The sequence below is a fragment of the Arachis ipaensis genome, chromosome B4 (assembly GCF_059453495.1).
Source record: "Arachis ipaensis isolate K30076 ecotype BB chromosome B4, ASM5945349v1, whole genome shotgun sequence".
NCBI lineage: Eukaryota > Viridiplantae > Streptophyta > Magnoliopsida > Fabales > Fabaceae > Arachis > Arachis ipaensis.
Window position 1 is genome coordinate 4,335,095 of NC_142439.1, and position 22,108 is coordinate 4,357,202.

Consider the following 22,108-nt stretch of genomic DNA (forward strand, 5'->3'; position numbering starts at 1 on the left):
TGAACTCAATTCGAATAATTGTAATCAAACCAAAACCAAAAACCAATCCAGCGAATCCACATTGATTAAAATGGTGAATTGGTGCTAGTTTGAGCCAACGAAAAACATGAAACCTTCAGGTAAATAATAATATGTCATCTTTTATTAGTTAATATAAATTCATCATCAAACCATAATCATACATCCAATCACCAATATTGCCTCTTGTGTTTTCTAAATGGAGCTATATATATATACTTGCAATAACCAATATAATCGTGTCAATGAAAATGGTACTTGGATAAATAAAATATAGGGGAGAGCCATAGGTAAATTTCAGTCTTCATATTCTGTTTCCTCATCGTCATCATCGTTGTTTGCAGCATATCTCCAACCATCTTCAACGTTGTCACGATCCTCTTCTGTTTCTTCACTATCTTCATCGTAGACTTCTTCTTTCACTGGCCATGGCTTTTTAATCGCATTTGATGTGGCTGGAGTAGGAGCTGACCCTTTTCGTTGGGCGATTTTGGCAGGAGGCAACTTCAAGCTTGGTTTTGGTCTACTTTGCTTCTGACTTTTACCATTTGATCGTTTTCGACCATAGGCATCTTGTTCACTCGCTTCATCCATTTCATTGTCAGCATTAGCTTGTGCACGCACAGCATTTTCATCGTGGCCTGGGTGCTCCCTCTTCAAATGGAGTTTAAGCTTGTATTCATGGATGTACGCTTTTTCACACCCTTCATAAGGACATGCATAAGGGCGATCAGATGATGCAGAACCGTAAGTTCCACTAGCAGGTTTAGTTGGTTTCGCTGGCTTTTCCGATGGTGGTGTATACTTTGTCAAATCCACTGATGCATTCTGTAAAATGTGATTGAAATTGTGAATCAAAGATGCAGAGACATTACACAGATATCCTATTGAAAGGCTTCAAATGAGACGATGCAGCATCAGTGATGAGAAAAAAAACAATATATACAAGTTCCAAGAACAGGACAGATGACCCAACCTTTTCATGCTGAGACGCAATATGATTCTTTAGCTTGTATTCGTGAGCATATCTCTTTCCACAATCTGGGTATGGGCAGATATGATAGTTCTCTTGTGAATGTGTTTTCATGTGGGACCGCAGGTTGAAATCCAAGGAGAAGGCCTGGATAATAACACTAATATTTAAGCTCACCAGTGATTCAATGTAGGGAAAATTTTATTCAATACAACACAGTAGCAAGTATTAGAACAGATCATTTTAAAAGATAGATCTATCACCTTACCACAACCTTCATGAGGACACACAAAATCTCTTTCCCCTGTATGAATGAGAAAATGTCTTTTCAACTTTGAGCTGTCCAGAAATTTCTGCAATAGAAACAAAACATTCTTAGAACCCTTATATGTATCTGACATTTAAAAATAAATAAATAAAACTATGGTAGCTGTAACTTTAAAACATAACATATAAATAAAAGGCCATTATTATGAAACCGATAGGAATTAGTTGTTAAGGATCTATTTTGAACTTAGTGTATTACTGCCATGAAACATCAACTTCACACGCTTATATTGCATTATTTGGGCCTTCATCACAACTCAAGCCTTTTAGACGGGAATAGGTCCTAGATATTGTGTGCACGTATCTGAAGTAACAAGCTCACTACCTTTCCACATCCCTCATAGTGGCAAACAAATTGCCTCTCTCCATGGATGTGAGAATGCTTCCTCAAAGCACCAGCATCTATGAATGTCTTTCCACAGCCCTCATAGCTGCATAGGAAAAGTACTTCAGTAGTTGGCTCTGGTTCAGGCTCAGGTGCAGAAGGCTCTTTTTCCTTTTCTTTCAAGGCCTTTAAGGAATCCTCTGACAATAGTGAAAAAAAGGAAAATTTCAGACAGAATACAACAATCACAAAATAAAAGAGTAACATTAATTCATCACAACGTTCATAGCTCTATTCTTTTTGAAAAGACACAAGCAACATATGATACAAAGCCAAAGTTTACAATTATTCAAGATATATAAACACAAATGCATCATCATGAACAGACTGTACACCAAGTGCCAATTATGGCCCCTTGAATTCTCTACATAAGGGCGAATTCATACCTGTAGAGTTAATTTGAAGCAAATTAGAAACCATCATGAAATTATGGACATCATTAATCAACCAAGGATAACCAGAACAATCATACAGGATACAAGTATGAGTGTTCAATTTGATGGATTCAAGTTCAGTTCAGTTCATTCAGAATAAAATAGAATAGTACAAGGAGTAAGAAATTACTTAAGGTCACGTTCAAAGTTGGGAAAAACGGACAAACCTGTTACCCATCTTAGGAGCATGCACTTCCCGCCAGTAGCTACAACGTCTTGAGGAACCCTGAGAGTAAAATAATTCTCAAAATCAGCATTATATATTGCAAACTGAATCAAATTGATTACAAAAATATCATTGAATCTTCCAGATAATTCCCTTGGCTCAAAATACCAAAATTTATCGTAAGGAACAACAAATAGAGGACATAAAACTTGTTCAGTTATTTTCACACACCTAGAACAGCATAAAATAAAAAGTAACAAAAAAAGGCAGAAAATTGAAAAGAGAAAAAGTTTAGGTACCATTGTCTGACCCATTTAACGGCGGGAGCCTTGGATTTGAGGAAGGGGCGCCGCTCGAAGAGGTTGTGATTGAACTGAGTCTCCATGGTATGAGTGTGTGTCTGTGTTTGTAGCAAGTTGGAAGCAAAATCACGAAAGGAGGAATCCTAATTTGAATGTGGATAAGGGTTAGGGTTAGGGCTTCAAGGAGGAATAGCAGAAGTCAAATAAGGACGAGAAAAATAGAAGAATTGAAGGAGGGTGAAGCAGCTTCGGGTTATCGTTCTCGTCCTCGTTCTCATTCTCATTCTCGTCCGATTGAATTGCTTCATGCTTTTCTCAAAACGACCGAACATTAAACCCCACGTCACTCTCCAAGCCTGCGTTTTGCATTTTCTTTCTTTTTCCTTTTTTTTTATTTTTTTATTAATGATGGTCGTTTCATTTTAAGCCCAATTACTTTTTTGGTAATAAGCCCAATTTCCCATCTAGTGATTCATTCAGAAGCCCAGTTGTACTTCTCTTCTCTTCGGCCACCCCAATCCTAGACTCCTCAAAAGCGAGGTTTATGGGCATAAATAACACTGTTTTAGTGGTTTCTTTTTAATGTTAGTAAAAGTCATTTGAGAATGTGTTTCAACAACAAAAAAAAAATCTTAGAGCATTTTTTGGTGAGATATATTAAGGAGGAAGTGTGTTTTTTTTTAATATTTAAAAGATATAATAATAAAAAAATATTAATTAAATGATAACATGTAGTATAAATCAGGATACATTATTTGAATAACTAATTTAATTCTTTATTATTTTATCTTTTAGAGAATAACTTAATATTTCTAATTCTTTTAATGACTAAATTCACGTAGACTTGAAAATTCCTTGGCAAAGTTTATGTTCTCTTTTTTGCCAAAGAACCTTATGTAAATAAATTTTTATACATATATAACTTTACAACTATTAGTCTGCATCTTTGGAATTTTATCTTTATTTGTATGGGAAGTTGCATCAACATATTTTCATAATTTCCTATCATATTATGTATCACAATGTTTTTTGGCATATATATAATTTCATTGCATGACTACCGAATGAAATTGAGTCCTTATCATGGGATAATATTTAATTTGGTTCTTCAATTTTTATGCGAGTTTTATTTAATGTTTAAAATTTTAATTGTCTAACTTAAATTTTTAATTGTTTATATTTAGTTTTTAAACCTTACTTTTATATTTAGTTTTTAAACCTTACAAATGTGATTTATATTAGTTCTTAAGATAATTTTCGATACACAAACATTAATAGAATACTAATAAAACAGTTAAATATTACGTTATAATATGTAAAACGACGTTATTTTTGTTTTAACACTTAAATAATAAAAAAATATTATAAATAATATTTATTAAAATTTTAATTTTTTTTCTAAAACAAGTGATTCAGCATCATTTTTAAACTATTTAAATGCTAAAATTAAAATAACATCATTTTACAAATTATAATATAATATTTAGGTGTTCATATTTAGTGTTTTATTAGTGTTTTTTGGCAAAAAATTAATCCAGTTTATAAAATTTAAAAGCTAAAAAAAAATAATTTAAATTTCAGAAATTAAATTAAGATTCTCATGCAATTTCAAATTGTATTAGCATACAGAGAAAAAAATATTTAAAAACTAAGTCAAAACATAAGGTATAAATATAAAATAAATAAATAATCCACAACCATTTTTAATATAAAAATTATATAAAAAAAATATTCATAAAAATTAGTAATTAAAAGTGAAAACCTTAAATAGTCTAAATAATGAAAATATGAGCCAATGAGTTATAACTTATAACTCTTCTCATACTTAATTAACTTAATTAAGAGGTTGTGAGTTCGAATAGCCTATTTTTAATAAAAAAAAAATAATGAAATATGAAAGATTGAAATTGCAGGATTGTGCATGCAGTCAATCCCAGAGCGATAAAACTTGCTTAACGGTGATGACGGAAGACGTGTTGTGAGAAGAAGTATTGAGCAACAACTTGCTCCTCTTATTTCTCGTGAATCCCACCATGCCGGCGATGCTCCTCATTAACACGCTTCTCCAAAACGGGTACCTCACACGCTCCGCTACGTCCGTTATTCTCATAACCACCTCCCGAGCACACGGACGATCCTCTTCCTTCTCCGACACGCACCGTCCACCCAACCGCACAATCTCACCCACTCCACCTGCCATGTACGCCGGCACCGCCACCCTCCCGTCACAAATCTCTTCCACAACCTCCCTCTCAATCAACGGAACCGCCCATTCCACGATCGACGCCGGCGTTTTCGACACGTCAATGGCCTTTCTCCCGCTTATGATCTCCAACAACACAACCCCCAAGCTGAAGATGTCGTTCTTGGGACTCAGTTTTGCTGAACTCGTGTAACTCGGGTCTATGTACCCTATTGTCCCAGCGGGTTGACTCGGTGGTGACTCAACCACGGATCCAACCATAACCGCCAGTCCAAAGTCCGCCAACTTGGCGTTCATGTGAGAATCGAATAAGATGTTGGTGGACTTGATGTCCCTGTGGATCACCATAGGCTTCCCTTCGTGGAGAAACTGAACCGCGCGGGCGATCTGCATGGCGATTTCCACGCGCTTCGTCCACGACGGCGGCGGTTTTCTCGAACCGTGAAGCCAGTCGTGGAGGGAGCCATTTGGCAAGAGCTCCATCACCATGACCTTGTTCCCGAACGAATCGTGGCTCGTGCCTAAAAGGTTAAGCACGTGAGGGCTTTGACGTAGAATTGACAGCACTCGAATCTCGTTTTGGAGCTTGTTGGAGTTATCATCATGGTGGAGAGAATCTAGCGATGATGCTTTCTTCACAGCCACCGTCCGTGGTAGTAGACCTTTGTACACGATTCCATGGCTTCCTTTGCCTATCATCCTTTTAGGGTTGAAGTTCTCCGTTGCTTTCACAACCTCTTCATACTCAAACTTCTCTTCTCCTTCTCCCATGTTTTCATCTTCCATTAATGCTTATACAATATACACATATCAATGGACGCTATACCCTTGCTGGGTTTTGTGTCCTCTCTTTATTTGAAAGCTGATACCACTTATATATAGGTGGAAAGTCAAGTGTTACTCGACTTCACGTAAAGTTAATACATAAGAGTCATTAAATGATTTGATTAATTTGACTAAATTTTTAATTAACGACTTCACCTAAAGTCGATTTCACCTGAATTTTTACTATATATATTAGCGCTACCTACTAACTCTATTAATTCATTCTTTTACTTTTTTATTTAAAATTGATAACTTATTTTATTTCATACTTTAAATATTAATTTTTAGCTGATAGTTAAAAATAATAAATTTTATGATTCTTTAGTATTTATTTTTTTTATTTATTAAATATAACAAAATTAACAAAAATAAAATAAATTATGATAACAAATAATTTATAATTTAACTAAAAAGTAGTCCAATCTTTTTCATGCGTACAGCTTTGTATTCAAACTCTAGAATATTATTAATTAAAAGTGACTATTTCTTTAAAAATATTTTTATGCGAAGAAAATGTATACAATGGGCTATTGAGTTACAAAATGAATATTCCCATACTATCTAAAATAACCATCAACATTTTTCCAAAAACTTAACCTACATCTAGCACTCTAATATCATGTCATGATACCACTCATCCCAAAAACTTCAATTGATGACAAAATATAACACTAATGATTATATCTTTAATACTCTCTAAACCTCTTACATATTGTATAAATATTTTATTAGCTCCTCGTACTTTTCCTCTAATCGATTGTATTAAATTATCTAACCGTTTACAATATTATATTTACACGGAGATGTATTGGTAGCATAGTTAAAAACGAAATGAAAAATACATGTGACTCAGTCTCTAACTCGATTATATATGCGATAAGCTCCCTTTTTAGTAGGTTGAGGCATTGAAGGTTTCAATAACAGGGAGAGGTATCAAGTATGAAGTGCTACGAAGCATTGCTTTTTTGTAGTACCCAGGGAATAAAGGTGCTTTGGAGAGCTAAGAAGAATTAAAATTGGAATTATTGAGAGTGGGAAAAGCTAATAAAGGAAAAAAGGGAAAAAGCAAAAGAGTTTGTGATGAGAAGAAAAGGTGACCTCTACCTCAAAGGAAAATGTGCGATGCCCCCATCACCTGCTTATTGGGTCCCTTTTAATTTATTGCTTCTTTTTTATACTTCACTTTAACTTTTCCAAAGTTTTTCCTCTTCCCGTTCCACCCATTCTACTAAATTTTATTAATTAATCACTATCATACTGTGATTTACGTTAATCATTAACTATATGATGAACTCCCCGATACATCATAAAATTGCTTGCAAAATCATTTCATTTCGTTTGTAACATTGATGGTGTGTCAACATACAAATACGATCGGCTCACTAGTCTACTTAAGTAAATGTCAGAATTCAAATTCCGTCTTGTACATACAGCAATTTATTAGCCAGCGACAAACTCTTAAATAGAACTCGGTATCACGACAGATTAGTCCTTGGCCTGACAGATTGGGGGATACCGTGAAAAACCGAAAAAAAAAAAATACAAATACGGTGATATAGTTAAGCAATTTACAAGGTGATTATATAAGATACAACAAAAATATTATTTGTACACCAAAAATAGCCACTAAAATCAGTCACCAATGTATTTGTGTATAAATATATTTGTAATTTAATTTATTTTCAACATATATTTATATTTTAATATGTATTTTATATTAATGATTAATTTTGGTGACTGATTTTAACGTACACATAGCATAATACAAGAGACAAAGGTGTGTTGTCACATAATATATTCAAAATAATAGAATCATCAGTCAATTTCTTTATTTATTATTTTATTAGCTAATTACTAATAAAAGAGCATCTGAATTATGTATATAAATGGGCAAGAAGATTTGGTCGTTAAGAAAAGTTTCCATAGGATCCATGTGTCTTTAAAAGCTTTATCTGTATCTCTTTTGATGTTTTTTCTTCTTTGGAGTATTTGCATTTTGGCTGAAAACATTAATGGCATGTCCATGGTCCTCTCTGTCAGCACGAACCACAAACGTACCTCTGAATCATTACCTTACTCAATTGCTTCAATCCCTCCATCTGCTGCTTTTTCCATTTCTCAAATGCTACATTGATAAAAAAAAATGCATTATTTTGCTTATATTTTTATTTTTAATATTAAAAAACGGAAAATTATAAAACTTTATAGAAAAAATACTCAGTTTAGTCTCTAAAATTATACTTGAGTCTCAATTTTGTTCTTAAAATTTTAATTGTCTTAATTTAGTTCCTAAACGTTTCAATTGATTTTGTGACGAAAACTACCGCAGGGACTAACATGATTAAAATTTGAAAAGTTTAAGGACTAAATTGAGACAATTAAAATTTTAAGGACTAAATTGAGGTTCGAATGTAATTTTAAGGACTAAACTGAATATTTTCTCAAATTTATATTATATATTATAAAAAATACAAAAACTAAATAATAATGAACAAATATGTATTGTACAACTAAAACAAAGTTTAGGTAGACACTACATTTTTTCCCATTATTTATGGATATCTTGATAGATGAAATAATTGTTCAGTAATTCTAGAACTTTTAATATCATCCAAAGCAAAGTCCAAATCTTAGTTCGGTTGTTAAGAGAAAAATGTGTTACTCTATCCCACCCTAAGTTTTGATCTATGCTTCATATTCTTAACCTTTTGTTTTTTTTTCTTATACTACACAAGGGCTCGTTTGTAAAATTTTAATTTTTTTTTTTTTAGATTTTTAACTTATGAAAAATTATATTGATAGTGTTTGGTATAGTTTTTTAGATATACTTTTAACTTTATAAAAAGTTATTTAAGAATTTTTAAAAAATGTAAAAAATTTGATTTTTCTCCTACTCAAACTATTTTATCATTTCTATTTATTACACAACTTTAAAACAAGTACTTCTATAATAATTTTTTTATAACCTACTTTTATAAGTTTTTATATTTTAAATTAAAAAAAATTAATTAAATTATTGGCTGATTTTTTTTATATGGAATAAATATTGGTGTTTTTTTGGGAAATGGGATTATTTGGTATAATTACATATGGGTGGATTTTGTAGATGAAAAGTCAATACGTGGGGGGCGTGGTGTAACACGTGGGGGGCGTGTTGGACACGTGGCAGCATCCTGGCCAACATGTGGGGGGCGTGTTGGACACGTGGCAGCGTATTGGCTAGCACGTTGGGGGGCGTGGTGCAACACGTGGGGGCATGTTGAATGAATTGCACAATACTGTAATATACTTCAAATATCAATATTCAACCAAAACACCATCTCCATTTCCATATTAAAAATAATTTCTGTAAATTATTTACCCTGGCCATAAAACACAGTTACAAGTTACAACTTACAAGACACATCATTGCTATGCGTTCCTATTATCCTATATTCCTATAAACCTTGCTGCTTGTTTTGTTGCTTTGTTTGAGATTGGGCCTATTTAAAATAAAGGGCTTCATTTGAAACTTTGGGTCTATTTAGATTGCTTACTTTGACAAGAAAAAAAAAACATTTCTTACCCCAATCAGGTTTATAAAAAAACCTACCGGGCCTAAGAAGGAGAATCGTCAGCCATTCTGAATTCAAAGTAAAACATACACAACCCAATTAAGTTAGTATCACTAATCCGCTTAACTAAGTCTTATGTTTAAATCATGTTGTGCATGTAACAATTTATTGGCCACCAACAAATTAATCCTTGATTTGCTAGACTAGGAGATATATAAGGAACAAAAAAAAAAAAAACATACACCATATGATCGACAGTAGTCTGTAATCATATGAATTAATAATGTAAATAACAAGATTGAATGAAAACCACGGCATGGAAATTAAACCCAAGTTAAATAGTGATGGATCATGGATGGTGTACGTAGAATGAGAAATGTTCATGTCCATCCCATCCCTTAGCTTGCACGATATAACCTAAGCTTATGATATGATGTGAATAACTGATGGCAAAAATTAAGAGACTTATCCGTTGCACGCATGAGGACCCACCTTTATTTTGCAATGGTGACTACTTCAACTCCATAATTGGCATAACTCGTGCATGATTCGCATCCTCATCTTGCGTCTCATCATCATCAATTCTAACATTCTCATCATCACATAAAATACAATTATCTTATACACAAACAAATATATAGCGACTTATATATGTATGTGGCTGGTGGCTCTTTTTTCATATAATATATACGGTTTTGCATAAAATATATAAGATGGGTGCGCTGGAGTGTCATTCACCACCTTGCTAGTCAAGACTGTATACCACTACAAATTTACAATACATATCATAATCTTCACTTTTTTTTAAATAAAATGAGTTAATCATCAATTTAGATTATTGTATATATCTTCAATTGATTGCCACCTGAATCAGTTATCTTTGACTTCAATTAATTGCTATACTGTATGTATGTATGTATGTATGTATTATATCTTCTTTCTTGTTAATTATGCTGTTATATCGTGAATTATATGGGAAGTTCTATTGTGTCTCAATTTTAAAAGGTTAACTAATTGACGTAGTCTTGGTTGGATTAATCAGTACAAAAAGACAAGAAAATTATCATTTGAAATATGGGTGGGTCCAATAATGCATCTAGTGGTCTATATATATCTTGAAAAGGCCTCACGAAAATCCCCTTTCAACGTGGATAGTGAGATATAAGTACCTCTCTAATTACATCTGCAATAAAACACCAACCCAATAGAAAAGATAAATACAAAATACAACAGTCATAGTTAATTGTTGGAATATAATTATGATCAATTAGGATCGATTAGAATTATTTAATATATTTAAATATTTATTAGAGGAGATTACGTTTTTATTATTATAATTCTCTTAATATTTATAAATACTCTTTTAATTATATCATTCTAAACAATTTAAATAGATAACTTAAATACACTCAATAATATACAAATTCTTTCCCCAGTTTAATCTCTTGTTTCTAACAATAATCATCATGGTACAAAGGTAGCACAAAGGAAGAATTTTAAATATTTCTGGAGCACTAATATTCTAATTAATAATTTTAATTATTGATCTTAATTATAAAATAAATAAATATATAATATATATTAATAAAATTAACGATAAAATTACTAAAATACTAACCAATGTTTCAAGAGTATTCAAAATTTTTCGTAAAACATATATATATATATATATATATATATAACAAACATGATGCATAAGTAGCACAATACTTACCTTGACCTCTATACAGTTACATACTGGCGACTCATATTGTAATTACTGGAAAATTAAAGTCAAGCAAATTTCGCAGCTTTACCATTTTTATTTCTGTTCCTTTTCAGCATGGCCCTGTGTTTTGCTGTGTTTTCTCCTTATTTATTTACTTCTTTTGGTTTATAATATTTTTTTGTTTTTTGAAAGTAAGAGCTCAACATTAAAGTGGAGCATAGTAGGCAATTACAAGAGCGATAAAAACATAACAACTTCTATGTCATCTTCGACATAGCCATCAACAACATGAGTTATTTGCAACACCATTCTTTAGCACATGAGAATGATTACTTCACACAATCGCTAATCTCTGTTTTCTTACTCTGAAATATGGCATCGTTCCTGCGTAACCAGATAATCCAAATAACTGAGAAGAACCCAACTAGCCAATTCTTGCGCCTTTCTTTTCTCATTGGCATGGATCTCCAACTTTCAAAGTGCTATTTCAACGTACCAGGGACAATCCATGCCTGACCAAACGCCGAGATCCACGCACACCACACCTGCCAAGAGTACTCACATGTAATAAATAAATGTTGTATATTTTCAACATCTTTCTTGCACAGCACGCACATCACATCATTCTGTTGTAGGATTCCCAGTCTACTTAGTCTGTCCTTTGTGTTGACCCGGCCTACCAAAGCAAACCATGCAAACAGCTCCACACGAGGCGGAACTAGGCCTTTCCAAACCTCCTTGGTGAACCTGAATCTCAGCAGCTCCTCATCTAAAGTCTCTTCCTGCAAAATCTGACATAATCCTGCAATATAGCTCAATTCTTCCCACACGGCGGTCTTCTCAGCTCTATCATGCGGTCCATACACTAAGCAAATAGCACAGTGAAAGTTCTCTTTTACCACAACTCCTTTAATGCACATCCATCTATCCCCTTTATAGCAATTATACAGTTTAAAGGCCCCTTCATCCTACATGAGCAGCAACCCCCAGACATCCCAATAGAACTTACAAACTCCCAACATGTTCTGTCACTTCCCCAGATTCGCACAACATCAAATTTAGTTATTAATTCCTTTTTTGTTTCTATCAGACCCAGCATATGCAACATAAACTTATTTTTGAAAGACTTCAGCATACTAACTTTTGCAGCACCTCCCAACCCCCGTATATTTCAAGCACTAAAAATCATGTAACCAAATTATTACACACCTGTTTACGGTGTTTTGGCCGACTTCTTCGAGCTTTTTCTTTTAGCTTAGCTTGCCGACGTTTCATAGCGATAGCTTCATTCTGCTCTTGCAATATAGCCATGATATTCTCCTCATCACTGTACTGAGCTCCTGACTCTACAGCTAGTTTCCAAACCTCTTTGTTCTTGGCCATCTCCTTTTCCCAACTCGGCCTCTGTTCCTCGTGGTCTATTTCCTTGCCATCATCCACTTGATCCCCCTTCTCTGACCTATATTCTGCGCCCTTCTCCCTTTCTGTCTCCTGTCCTTTGCCACTCTGAGCCAATCCAATCGGTGAGATCTCCCCCTCCTCCAACCCCACCTTGTCTCGAAGTTGCATTCTGCCCTCCACTCGCGCATTGCAGTTCCTGGTCATACAGTCAACAGTAGCCCGGCCCGAAACTTCTGCAGTTCGCGGCCTCTTCGAATCATCTGCAGCAAAATGGGACCTGTTTACATGTTCCTGTTGAGTGCCGAAAGTTGAATCCTTCACCAAATCTCCTCGTTCCTTCTTATTCATGTGGTCTTCAGCTTCGGAATCCAACAGATCTTCAACCCCGCCAGCCACTACGGCGGTCCAATCCTCGGCGAGCCCACCAGCCACAGCCTCCGGTCCACCCTCTCCGCGTCCATACCCATGATCGACGCTGCTTCGCGAACCACTCCCTGCATCGTTCCAGCAATCGAACTCCGCAGGCGTGGTCACGTGCTTCCCTCCTTGCCAGTTTGTCTCGGCGGGCGTCCCCCTCTCCGGCAATTCGAGGCGCGCAGGTTGCTCCCCATCGTGTCTCGCCCCATCAGCTCCTTGCCCCCTTGGAGGCGACGCGTTCAACAGACCCTGGTTCAGGATCTCCAGTTCCTGCCGGGTCGTTGAAGAGACCGGGTCAGAACCAAACCGCTTAGGGAGTCCGGCAGGAGGCCTAGTACAGCAAGCCCAGTTTGCGTCCAAACATGTGCACTGCATCTTCAGCTTGTTGGGCCTTACCAGTTCCAGCCCAATTCCATACCTTGTCCCAATATGAATATTGCAACCAAATCCTTTTCCATAAATATAAGAGGTCGTTTCCTCCGAATCAGCAATTTTATTTATTTCATAGGATCCCTGAGAATCTTCTCTGTCCATTAATTTCGCGTAACTGCCTTTTTCATTCAGCGAATTTGAAATTCTGAAGTTCCATTCATTCAAATCTAGGCTTGAAATTACCATCCTGTCCTCATCTTGTTCTTTGTTCCTATGGTTCACCGTCATTAGCACCACTGCCGGATCCCAAACTACAACCCCCGGTTCAACTTCAGGGTTTGATATGCCGCCAGAACCTATTTTCTGTGTGTGTTCTATGTTTATCATGTGCCAATCTCCTGTCTCCGCCGTGCTGTGTCGAAAACATTCCTCCCTATACACCTCTCCGCCTACTTCTCTTACCATGACGTCAAATCCACTTGCCCATATTGTAACATGGATCCATTCATTGATCATATCGAATATACATGTATCAATTAGGACTTTACCCACATTGAATGAGTTACCTGCTTCCGTTAGTTTGTCGCATTCCACCACTTCACCCCAAAGCTCCCCTATTCTGCAGAAGGTATTCTTTGACCATGCATGTAAAGGAACTCCATAACACTCCAACCACACTCTTCTTGACTCACTTTTCTCAGCCTCATCCCATCTCCAGACCATATGAAACAATTTTAATAAGTCGTTCATTTTGAAGGTGTAAGCTTCTTCAACACTTGCCACCGTGTCGAACGTAATTATTGCTTTATATGGCCCCAACTCCCTTACTTGTGTTACACCTGGATAGTCCCTATAGATCTTTTGCTTCAGTGACCGAAAATCAATTGCCGATTTTGTACCCCCAACAATGTTTCTTTGTAGCCAGACGACATTCTCACTAGCTATATGTACTTCTAACCTCTTGTTCCATCTATTACGCTGTTGATCTTTGACTGGTGCATATGGCTGTTGTCTGGCTACTTTCTCTTCAGCTACTCCCCCGCTCTTTGTCTCTGGCTGGCTTCCTCCGGCATTATGTCTGGCTACCACCTCGACTGCTTTACCTTTCGTATTTTGCATCCCAGCTCCTCTTCTATATTTGGCTACACCGACAAACAATCTTTTCCTTCTCAACACCATGCCATTAATCTCTGTCACAGCCTTCAAGGCTCCTCCCTTTGTAGTGTATCGTATAAACGCAAACAGATATATTTGGCCATTTTTATTCTTACGCGACAGATATATGTCAATGATTCTACCTGTCTATTTGAACGTATTGAAAATTTCTTTTTTTGATATATCCTTCAGAAAATTGTCGACGAAAATTGAGAAAGAATCAAGCTCTAACGTTGATATTCTTCTTTGTTCCAAACCCGAGGATCTTTACCATGTTTATCCTATGTGTTTGCCCGACCCCTTGTGTTTCCCCACCTCACGCTCTCTCTACCCCTCTCTCGCATTCTTTCATCGAGTCAAGACAAATGCTGAAGTGATATTTGATTGGTTTATAATATTTATTAAGTATTATTTTTTCTATTCTTTACACATTGTTAAACACAATTTAGGATAAAATATTTAGATGTTAAATTTGTTATACTATAAAGGCAATAATACAGTAAATAATAATTTTTTGATCAGTTATTGATAAAATGCTACGTAAAAAAAATATGTATATATATATATTTTTTATTATGTGCATGTGTTTATTATCTCATATATTCTTAAAAAAATATTAATTATACATTAAAATTAATTATTACGTATTTATGTATAAATATATATATATATATTTTTTAATTTATTTTTAAAGATTTATCTATTATGTACTCTAAAGGCACATATTAAAATATAAAATAAGAGAGTTTTCATTAAAAAATATAAAAAAGGACAATTTACATAAATAAATCAATCCTGTTTTAAATTTATGCAGTTGTAACTTTTTAAAACAGGTTACAGCATTGTCTTAAATTAATTCTATGTAAACCGCTACAAGCAATTGAAATTTACCATTTATACGCAATCTGCTATAAGGTATCACGGATTACGTTAAAAAATGTACATGCATTATTCGTTGGAGGGTCTCACGAATTATGAAGAAAAACAGAAATGCATAAACCGCTAGAGGGTCTCATGGTTTATGAAGGAATATGACTAGCATAATTCGCTCCAACATGTAGCGGATTATGAATACATGGAGTCTTTATATATATAAGTGGAAGAAAATTATAAAGTAGAGTGTCAAATTCACAAAGGATAGTGAAGAGAGTTTTCTAGCTTCAGTGTATTGCTCTAGAAAAATTCAAAAAAGTAAAAGACACGGTGTTAAGTTGACCAATAGAGAAGCTCTGAGTGTCTTTATCCGATCATCAAATACCTTGTCAGATCTAAAAATCAATATATTGCAAAAGCTTGGGGTGTGTGGGACTAAGTAGGTGAAGAAGTTATTTCACAAGATCTCTATTGCAGTTGTGTCAACTCGTGTAACGTATGATACGTTTGTGATAGGGTCCGGCAAATATCTGCAGGTTTTGTTTCATTGTTGGAGAAGTTTTCCGGAAATTAGAATACACGAGTTGTATGCAAAGTTGGAAGATGGTGCCGACACTTCTGGGGTATTAGCTCTGAATCCTCAATCGACTGCATTGGGAAGTGCTTCTACTTTGATACCTGTGGTTGCAACTGCTTGTCCGTTGGTTGAATCTCCATCTTTTGCAGCTGGGATGGCTAGTGCTCCTTGTCTTATTCTTGAATCAGTAGCTAAGGGTGAACCAGATCGAGTTGAAAATGCAATGCGAGAGAATAATTCGGACGAAGAGCCTATTGACATACTTGGAGACAGTGATGAGGATACTAGGAGCAATCCACCTTTACAGCATGGCCCATCAAGTTTTGGCAACAGCAACATCCTCCACACTTCTCAACCTTGAACTTGGAAGCTATTGGCAACAACCAGATATAGATGCTACCTTTGAGGGTCAAGGATTGCATGATAGAACCGCTCCTACAAAATTTTAAATTGGCCAATCTTTTCAGAGTAAAGAGAAAGTTGTGTTGAGTGTAAAGGATTATAGCATTCATTGTGGAGTTGAGTACAGGGTATTAGAGTCAGATCATATTAAGTACCATAGGAAATGCAAGGAGTTCGGAAAAAGTTACACTTGGTTGATTCGCATCACACTTCGGCAACGAAAGAGTACATGGGAAGTTAGAAGGTACAACGGACCTCATACTTGTCTGGCTATATTGAATTCAAGGGATCACCGACAGCTTGATTATTATGTCATTTGTGCGATGATCTTTCCATTAGTTAGAGCCAAGGATATGATTACGATAAAGGTGTTGCAGCAAGCTACAAAAGCAACATATGGATTCAAACCTACTTATAGAAAAGTTTGGCTGGAAAAGCAAAAGGCAATAGCACAAATTTATAGAGATTGGCACAGACTTCCATAAACTGTTCGAGGTCAGTGAGGCAACCTCAGCTAATAAGTCACATTCTGTAGCGTGATGGTGCACTCTCCGAAAGGCATGCGGAAGGTGTGCATCTCAAGATGCCACCTCTCAATGAATGCGCTCACCATAGTCTCATCCAACCAGAACCAATGAGTGTATAGCCTAGCCAAGTGATACAAACTAGCCCTTTCTAAATAAGATATGATCTGCTCATGTAGAGACATATTCTGTTGCCTCTAAACGCTGTAAATACACCTATTTAACTGCATCATATAAAAAAATAGTGACATCCTAATTAAATTCTAAAACATACAAACCTAAACCATAAATTATTTCTAAAAATGTTATAATCAGGTGAAGAAACTACATAAACTATATACATATTATCTATCTAATCTTTTAAATATACAAACATTACATAGATCCTATGTGAGAATAAAAAACATAAAAATTCTAAAACATTAAAGCCTAAACCATAAATTATTTATAAAAAAAATCTAATCAAATTTCAAATACATGAATGCGTGTTATCTATTCAATCTTTTAAATATACAAAAATTGCAAAAGTGTTACGTAAGAAAAATATTTAATGCTACTTATATATTTAAAAGCTACAACTAATCTCTTAATACAACGACAACTCCTATAGTTAAAAAAAAGAAGAAACTAACCTCTTCATTTATGCTTCTGACAATGTGAACAACGCCGTTCAGCCGGTACAAGTGATTTTCTTTTGCCATGGTCCTACTTGAATATGGGATCTTCAAATTTCCCAAATTATCTCCGAGCCTCCTCCCTCTCTCAATCCAAAATTTTCTCTCTCAAACCAAATACTTTCTCTCTCTATAAAATGAAGAATTCGCTACTATCTATTACAGTTTTATAGCCATACAACACGTAAACTGCGGCACCCTCTCGCGGATAGCACTAGCCCCCTAAATCCTTCATAAACAGCGAGACCCTCTAGCGGTTTATGCACTTCCATTTTCTTCATAATCCATCAGACACTCCAACAAATTATGCACATGCATTCTTGAACATAATCCGCGATACCCTGTAGCGGATTACGTGTAAATGTTAAACCGTGGTTGTTTGTAGTGGTTTACATAGAGTTAATTCAAGACAATGATGTAATATATTTCAAAAGGTTACAATTGCGTAAATTTGAAACTCAATTGATTTATTTATGTAAATTGTCCTATAAAAAATTTAAGTTTTTAATACATTTTGTTTTGCATCCATTAAATAAAATTATTTAAAACTTTTCACTAGTGGTAAGTTTATCATGTGTTAGCTAAACCCTATTTTTAATGCAGTCTTGCTATATACTACATTCAAGTCTTTTTGACAACCAAGTCTAATCAAGTTAGTCCAAGTCCAACAAAAATCAGTTTCATTAGTGAGAGCGTGATTGCATGCTCCAACTCTCCACCACTAATGTGAACGTGAACGTGAACGTGAGCGTGAACGTTCATATCCTTCTTCTCCTTCTTCGCATTCCTTCTTCTTCTTCGCGTTCTTCCTTAGCTTCTTCTTTGAATTTCTCCTTCTTCTTCTTCGCTTTCTTTCTTTTTCGCGTGTTTTCTCCCCATCATCGTTCTTTTATTGCTGTGATTTTTTCTTCTTTCTTTCCTGGTAATTTTGCAGCATTATTTTTTTTATTCATCTTAAGAGAGTGAAACAAAAAGAATTATACGGAAATAAAATAAAAAGAAGATGAAGAAGAAAAAGATGGAAAAGAAGAAGCAGTAGAAGATGAGGGAGGAAGAAGAGAAAGAATTTTGAATTATGCAAAATTTATCAGAACAAACAACACCGAGATTTCTTAACAATAACATATAAATTTATTGATTTTTACACCAAAATTTTACTACAAAAGCACAAAAATGTCTTCTTTCTTTCTTTCTTTTGTTGCTCTTATTTTTTCTTTTAGGAGCATTGCTTCTCATATTAGATTTGAATAAACATGTTTGTAATGTATTGCAATCTTATTTAGTTAAATGAATATATGTTCCTCCTCTTCCTAGTGATTTTGTAGTATTATGTATTTCTTCTTTTTCTTTATTTGATTTTTTTTCTTATTTTTATTCTTATTAAGAGAGTAAAACAAAAAAAATCATGAGAAGGTAAAATGAGAAGAAAAAGATGAATAAGAAAAGAAGAAGATGATAATGATAACGAAGAATAAGAAGGAGGAGTAGTAGTTTAATTTTGAGTTATCATTAAGTAATTTTGGTGCATTCTAGATTTAAATAAGGTGCATTTTTAGTTTGAATTGAGTTTGTTTGTGTGGCGTCATCATTAAGTAATTTCGGTGCATTCTGGATTTAAATAAGGTGCACTTGGTCTGTGCTTGTTTTGAACCGAGTTTGTTCGTGTATTGTCAGTAATTTCGGTGCATTTTGTATTTAAATAAAGTGCACTTTTAGTCTGAACTTATTTTAAACTGAGTTTGTTTGTGTGTCGCCATCATTAAAGAATTTCGATGCATTTTGAATTCATATAAAAAGAAGACGACGATGATGATAATAATGATGATGGAGTAGGAGGTGGAAGAGGAAAAGGAAGGAGGGGATCAAAGAAATTCAAATGAGAAAAGAAGGAGATGGAGGTAGTGGCATGGTGGTGGTGATGACGGCAATAATAAAAGAGAAAGATGAAGAAAAGGAGGAGAAGACGATAATGATGACAATAACAATAATGATAACGATGATGATGATGATAATGACGATGATTATGAAGGAGGAGGAGGAGGAGGAGGAGGAGGAGGTGGTGGTGGTGGTGGTGGTGGTGGTGGTAACGAAAAAGAAAGATGATGAGAAAAAATGAGGAAAAGAAGAAGAAATTGTAGCAACATGGATGAAGAAAAAGCACGCGTGAATTTAAAACCTTTATAACAACTTAGTTAGCTATTTTACTTTTTTTTTTTTTTTAGCAAAGATAGGAGACTCGAACCCGCAACCTCTTAATTGAGTATGGGGAGACTATGCCATTTGAGCTATAACTCATTGGCAGTTAGCTATTTTACTTGGTTGTAGAATTTTTCTATTTTTAATGTGTATTCAATTCTAGTAACAAATTTTAGTCATTAATTTCAGTTATAGAACCATGTTAGAGGCTATTAGAATTTATTATTTTTTGCCATTACTTAAATTATTAATTTAATTTTTTTAATTTAATTTATTTAGTCTAATATTTTAATAATATATTTTATTTTATACTTTAAACATCAATAATTAAATAATAATAAAAAATAATAAATTTTAATAGTCTTATCATATTTTTCATAGTAATATCTAACACAATTCATATTTTAGTTATATCCCATGTGTATACATTTGGTTTTGCATTTTCTTTTATATTCTTTACAAGAATCCATGTGGAGAGGAAGAGCTAGGCATCTATGTTTGGCAAAATAAGGGTTAATTAGGGTAAAGATGAGACTCCAAAGAAAGCAAGTGGGAACAGAAATAAATAAAGATTGGCACTGAAATACTATTGGATAAGCCATACACACATTAAACCTACTAGCATAGGCATAGAGATAGAGTAGTAGGAGTAGTATATTTTAGCTGCGGGTCACACTTTTCTTAAATAACACACAGATACCACACTGCTTCTATTTTAATGACCCTTTTCAAATACCATTCTAAGTGGGACTCATTTTTCTTTTATTTTTTTTTTTTATTTTTTTCTGACAATCCTGTGACACCATCATTTTGGAATGTGATGTAATATATAAATAATTAATACAATCAAAACTTTTTATTACTAGGGGAAACAATAATACATCATTTTTTAATTAGTTGGAACTTGTTTTCTATTGTAGCAACTAGAAACAGATTAAGAGACAGGATTTTTTGTTTTTTTCCAAAATAAAAAAGGAAAATGAAAATGGGAAAGTCTCTTTCAAGAATCCTTCCCTTATTTATTATGAGGAAGAACCAAACAAAGAGGGGATGAGACATGCATAGTAATTTTTACTGTGCCTGTCCTTATTACTTGGCAGGCACTACAGTAAAATTCATACTGACCAGTATAATCTACCAAATATAATAATAGTAAGAGAAATATGAAAAGTCTTTTTTCTTTTAAATGAAATTTTTACATTTTTAAAAAGTTATATTATTAAATTTATAAAGTTTGACAGAAAGATGAAACATGTCCATCATATCAATATAAAACGTGAGCTATGAATATACATTTTTTAATTTAGATGTGTTTGGGAAAATGGTGTAAAATATAGTTATGGAGTGTATAGGTGCTTTACCTAATTGTGGTGTCAGGAATAAAAATCGAACCGTCCAATTTTTGGAAACACAAATCGTCCAATTTTGTTAACGTTTTAAACACAAATCGAAGGGTCCGATTACCTTTGCCAAAATTTAAATTTTCTCTTCTACATTAATCGAACAGTCCGATTAATAAGCTTAATTTTTTTTATAAAAAAATCGAATGATCCGAATTTTTTATCTCTTGTTTTAAAAAAAAAAAACTGTCCTATATCCATATCTAGTACCTACATTCTCTACAACAACGCATAACACACACATACTTCTCATATAAAAAAAATGAGCCATGTCGCTATAGTTATTTAGAAGCTTAACTAATACATTTTCTAGCTTCAAAAACTTATAAATTCATTATAAAGAAATTCCAAAACCTTATTTATTTTATTAGTCTAATAGTAAGTCATGAGGAGATTTATTATTACGAAATATAGAATGTAAATTCTATTTAAACAAAATTTATATTAAGTAACTAAATTGTTTAAATAAATATTAAAAATTTAAACCAACCAAATATAACTTAAATGACATAATATCTCTATCTTTATTTAAAAATTTTGGATTCGAATCTCACTTTTAACTTAAAAAAAAGTTAAAAATTTAAATATGATATGTATATACAACAAATCTTTAGATGCCAATGTCACTTTCTGTTTTAGTTTTTGGTGAATATATGTGTATTAGTTACAGGTTGAATTACTTTTATGACCCTTCATCAGCATAGTGGAACAGTAATTATTGGTTCATTAGTTTATGTGTTTTTATAATCGTGATCTACATGATAATGGCGATTGATTTGTGGAATTTAATATTGTTAACAGGTTAGAGATAAAGATGAAGGTTGGGTTTGTGTGGTTAGTACTTAATTAGTATGTTTAATTATATCTGATGAATGATGATTATCTGTTCAAACTGAAACAATATAATAAAGCAAGTGGGTCCAGATTGGATCTCTTGGCTGGTTTCAATTTTCTTTTGTTTCCTGAGTTGGCTGATCAGACTTTTTTTTTATAAAAATAATATATAAATCAGGGAAAAGTATATGGAACCAACTAATAATCAGCCAAGAATAGAACAACATAATTAATTATAATTAGTTTTATTAATTTATAATTTAATTTATTTGTTAAATTATTGTTGACCACGTTCAAAACATGAGGGAAGATACGATAGTGTTAGAAGAGAATCACGGAACAGATGCTTTGATCATTCATTAGTTGGTTCCATATAATTAATTATGTT

General features: G+C 33.8%; 2 protein-coding genes across 2 annotated transcripts; both read right to left on the reverse strand.

The window, feature by feature from the left end:
• Positions 1 to 120: 120 nt before the first annotated feature.
• YY1 (zinc finger (C2H2 type) family protein) lies at positions 121 to 2,966 on the reverse strand. Its single transcript, XM_016341784.3, has 6 exons — positions 2,603 to 2,966; positions 2,305 to 2,363; positions 1,644 to 1,843; positions 1,255 to 1,344; positions 995 to 1,138; positions 121 to 846 (listed from the first exon to the last, which is right to left on the reverse strand). Exons 1-6 carry the CDS (start codon positions 2,686 to 2,688, stop codon positions 316 to 318), a joined length of 1,110 nt encoding a protein of 369 aa, XP_016197270.1. The 5' UTR covers positions 2,689 to 2,966; the 3' UTR covers positions 121 to 315.
• Positions 2,967 to 4,305: 1,339 nt separating this feature from the next.
• Positions 4,306 to 5,648, reverse strand: LOC107637513 (Protein kinase superfamily protein). Its single transcript, XM_016340921.3, has one exon. It carries the CDS (start codon positions 5,592 to 5,594, stop codon positions 4,533 to 4,535), a length of 1,062 nt encoding a protein of 353 aa, XP_016196407.1. The 5' UTR covers positions 5,595 to 5,648; the 3' UTR covers positions 4,306 to 4,532.
• Positions 5,649 to 22,108: the final 16,460 nt, after the last annotated feature.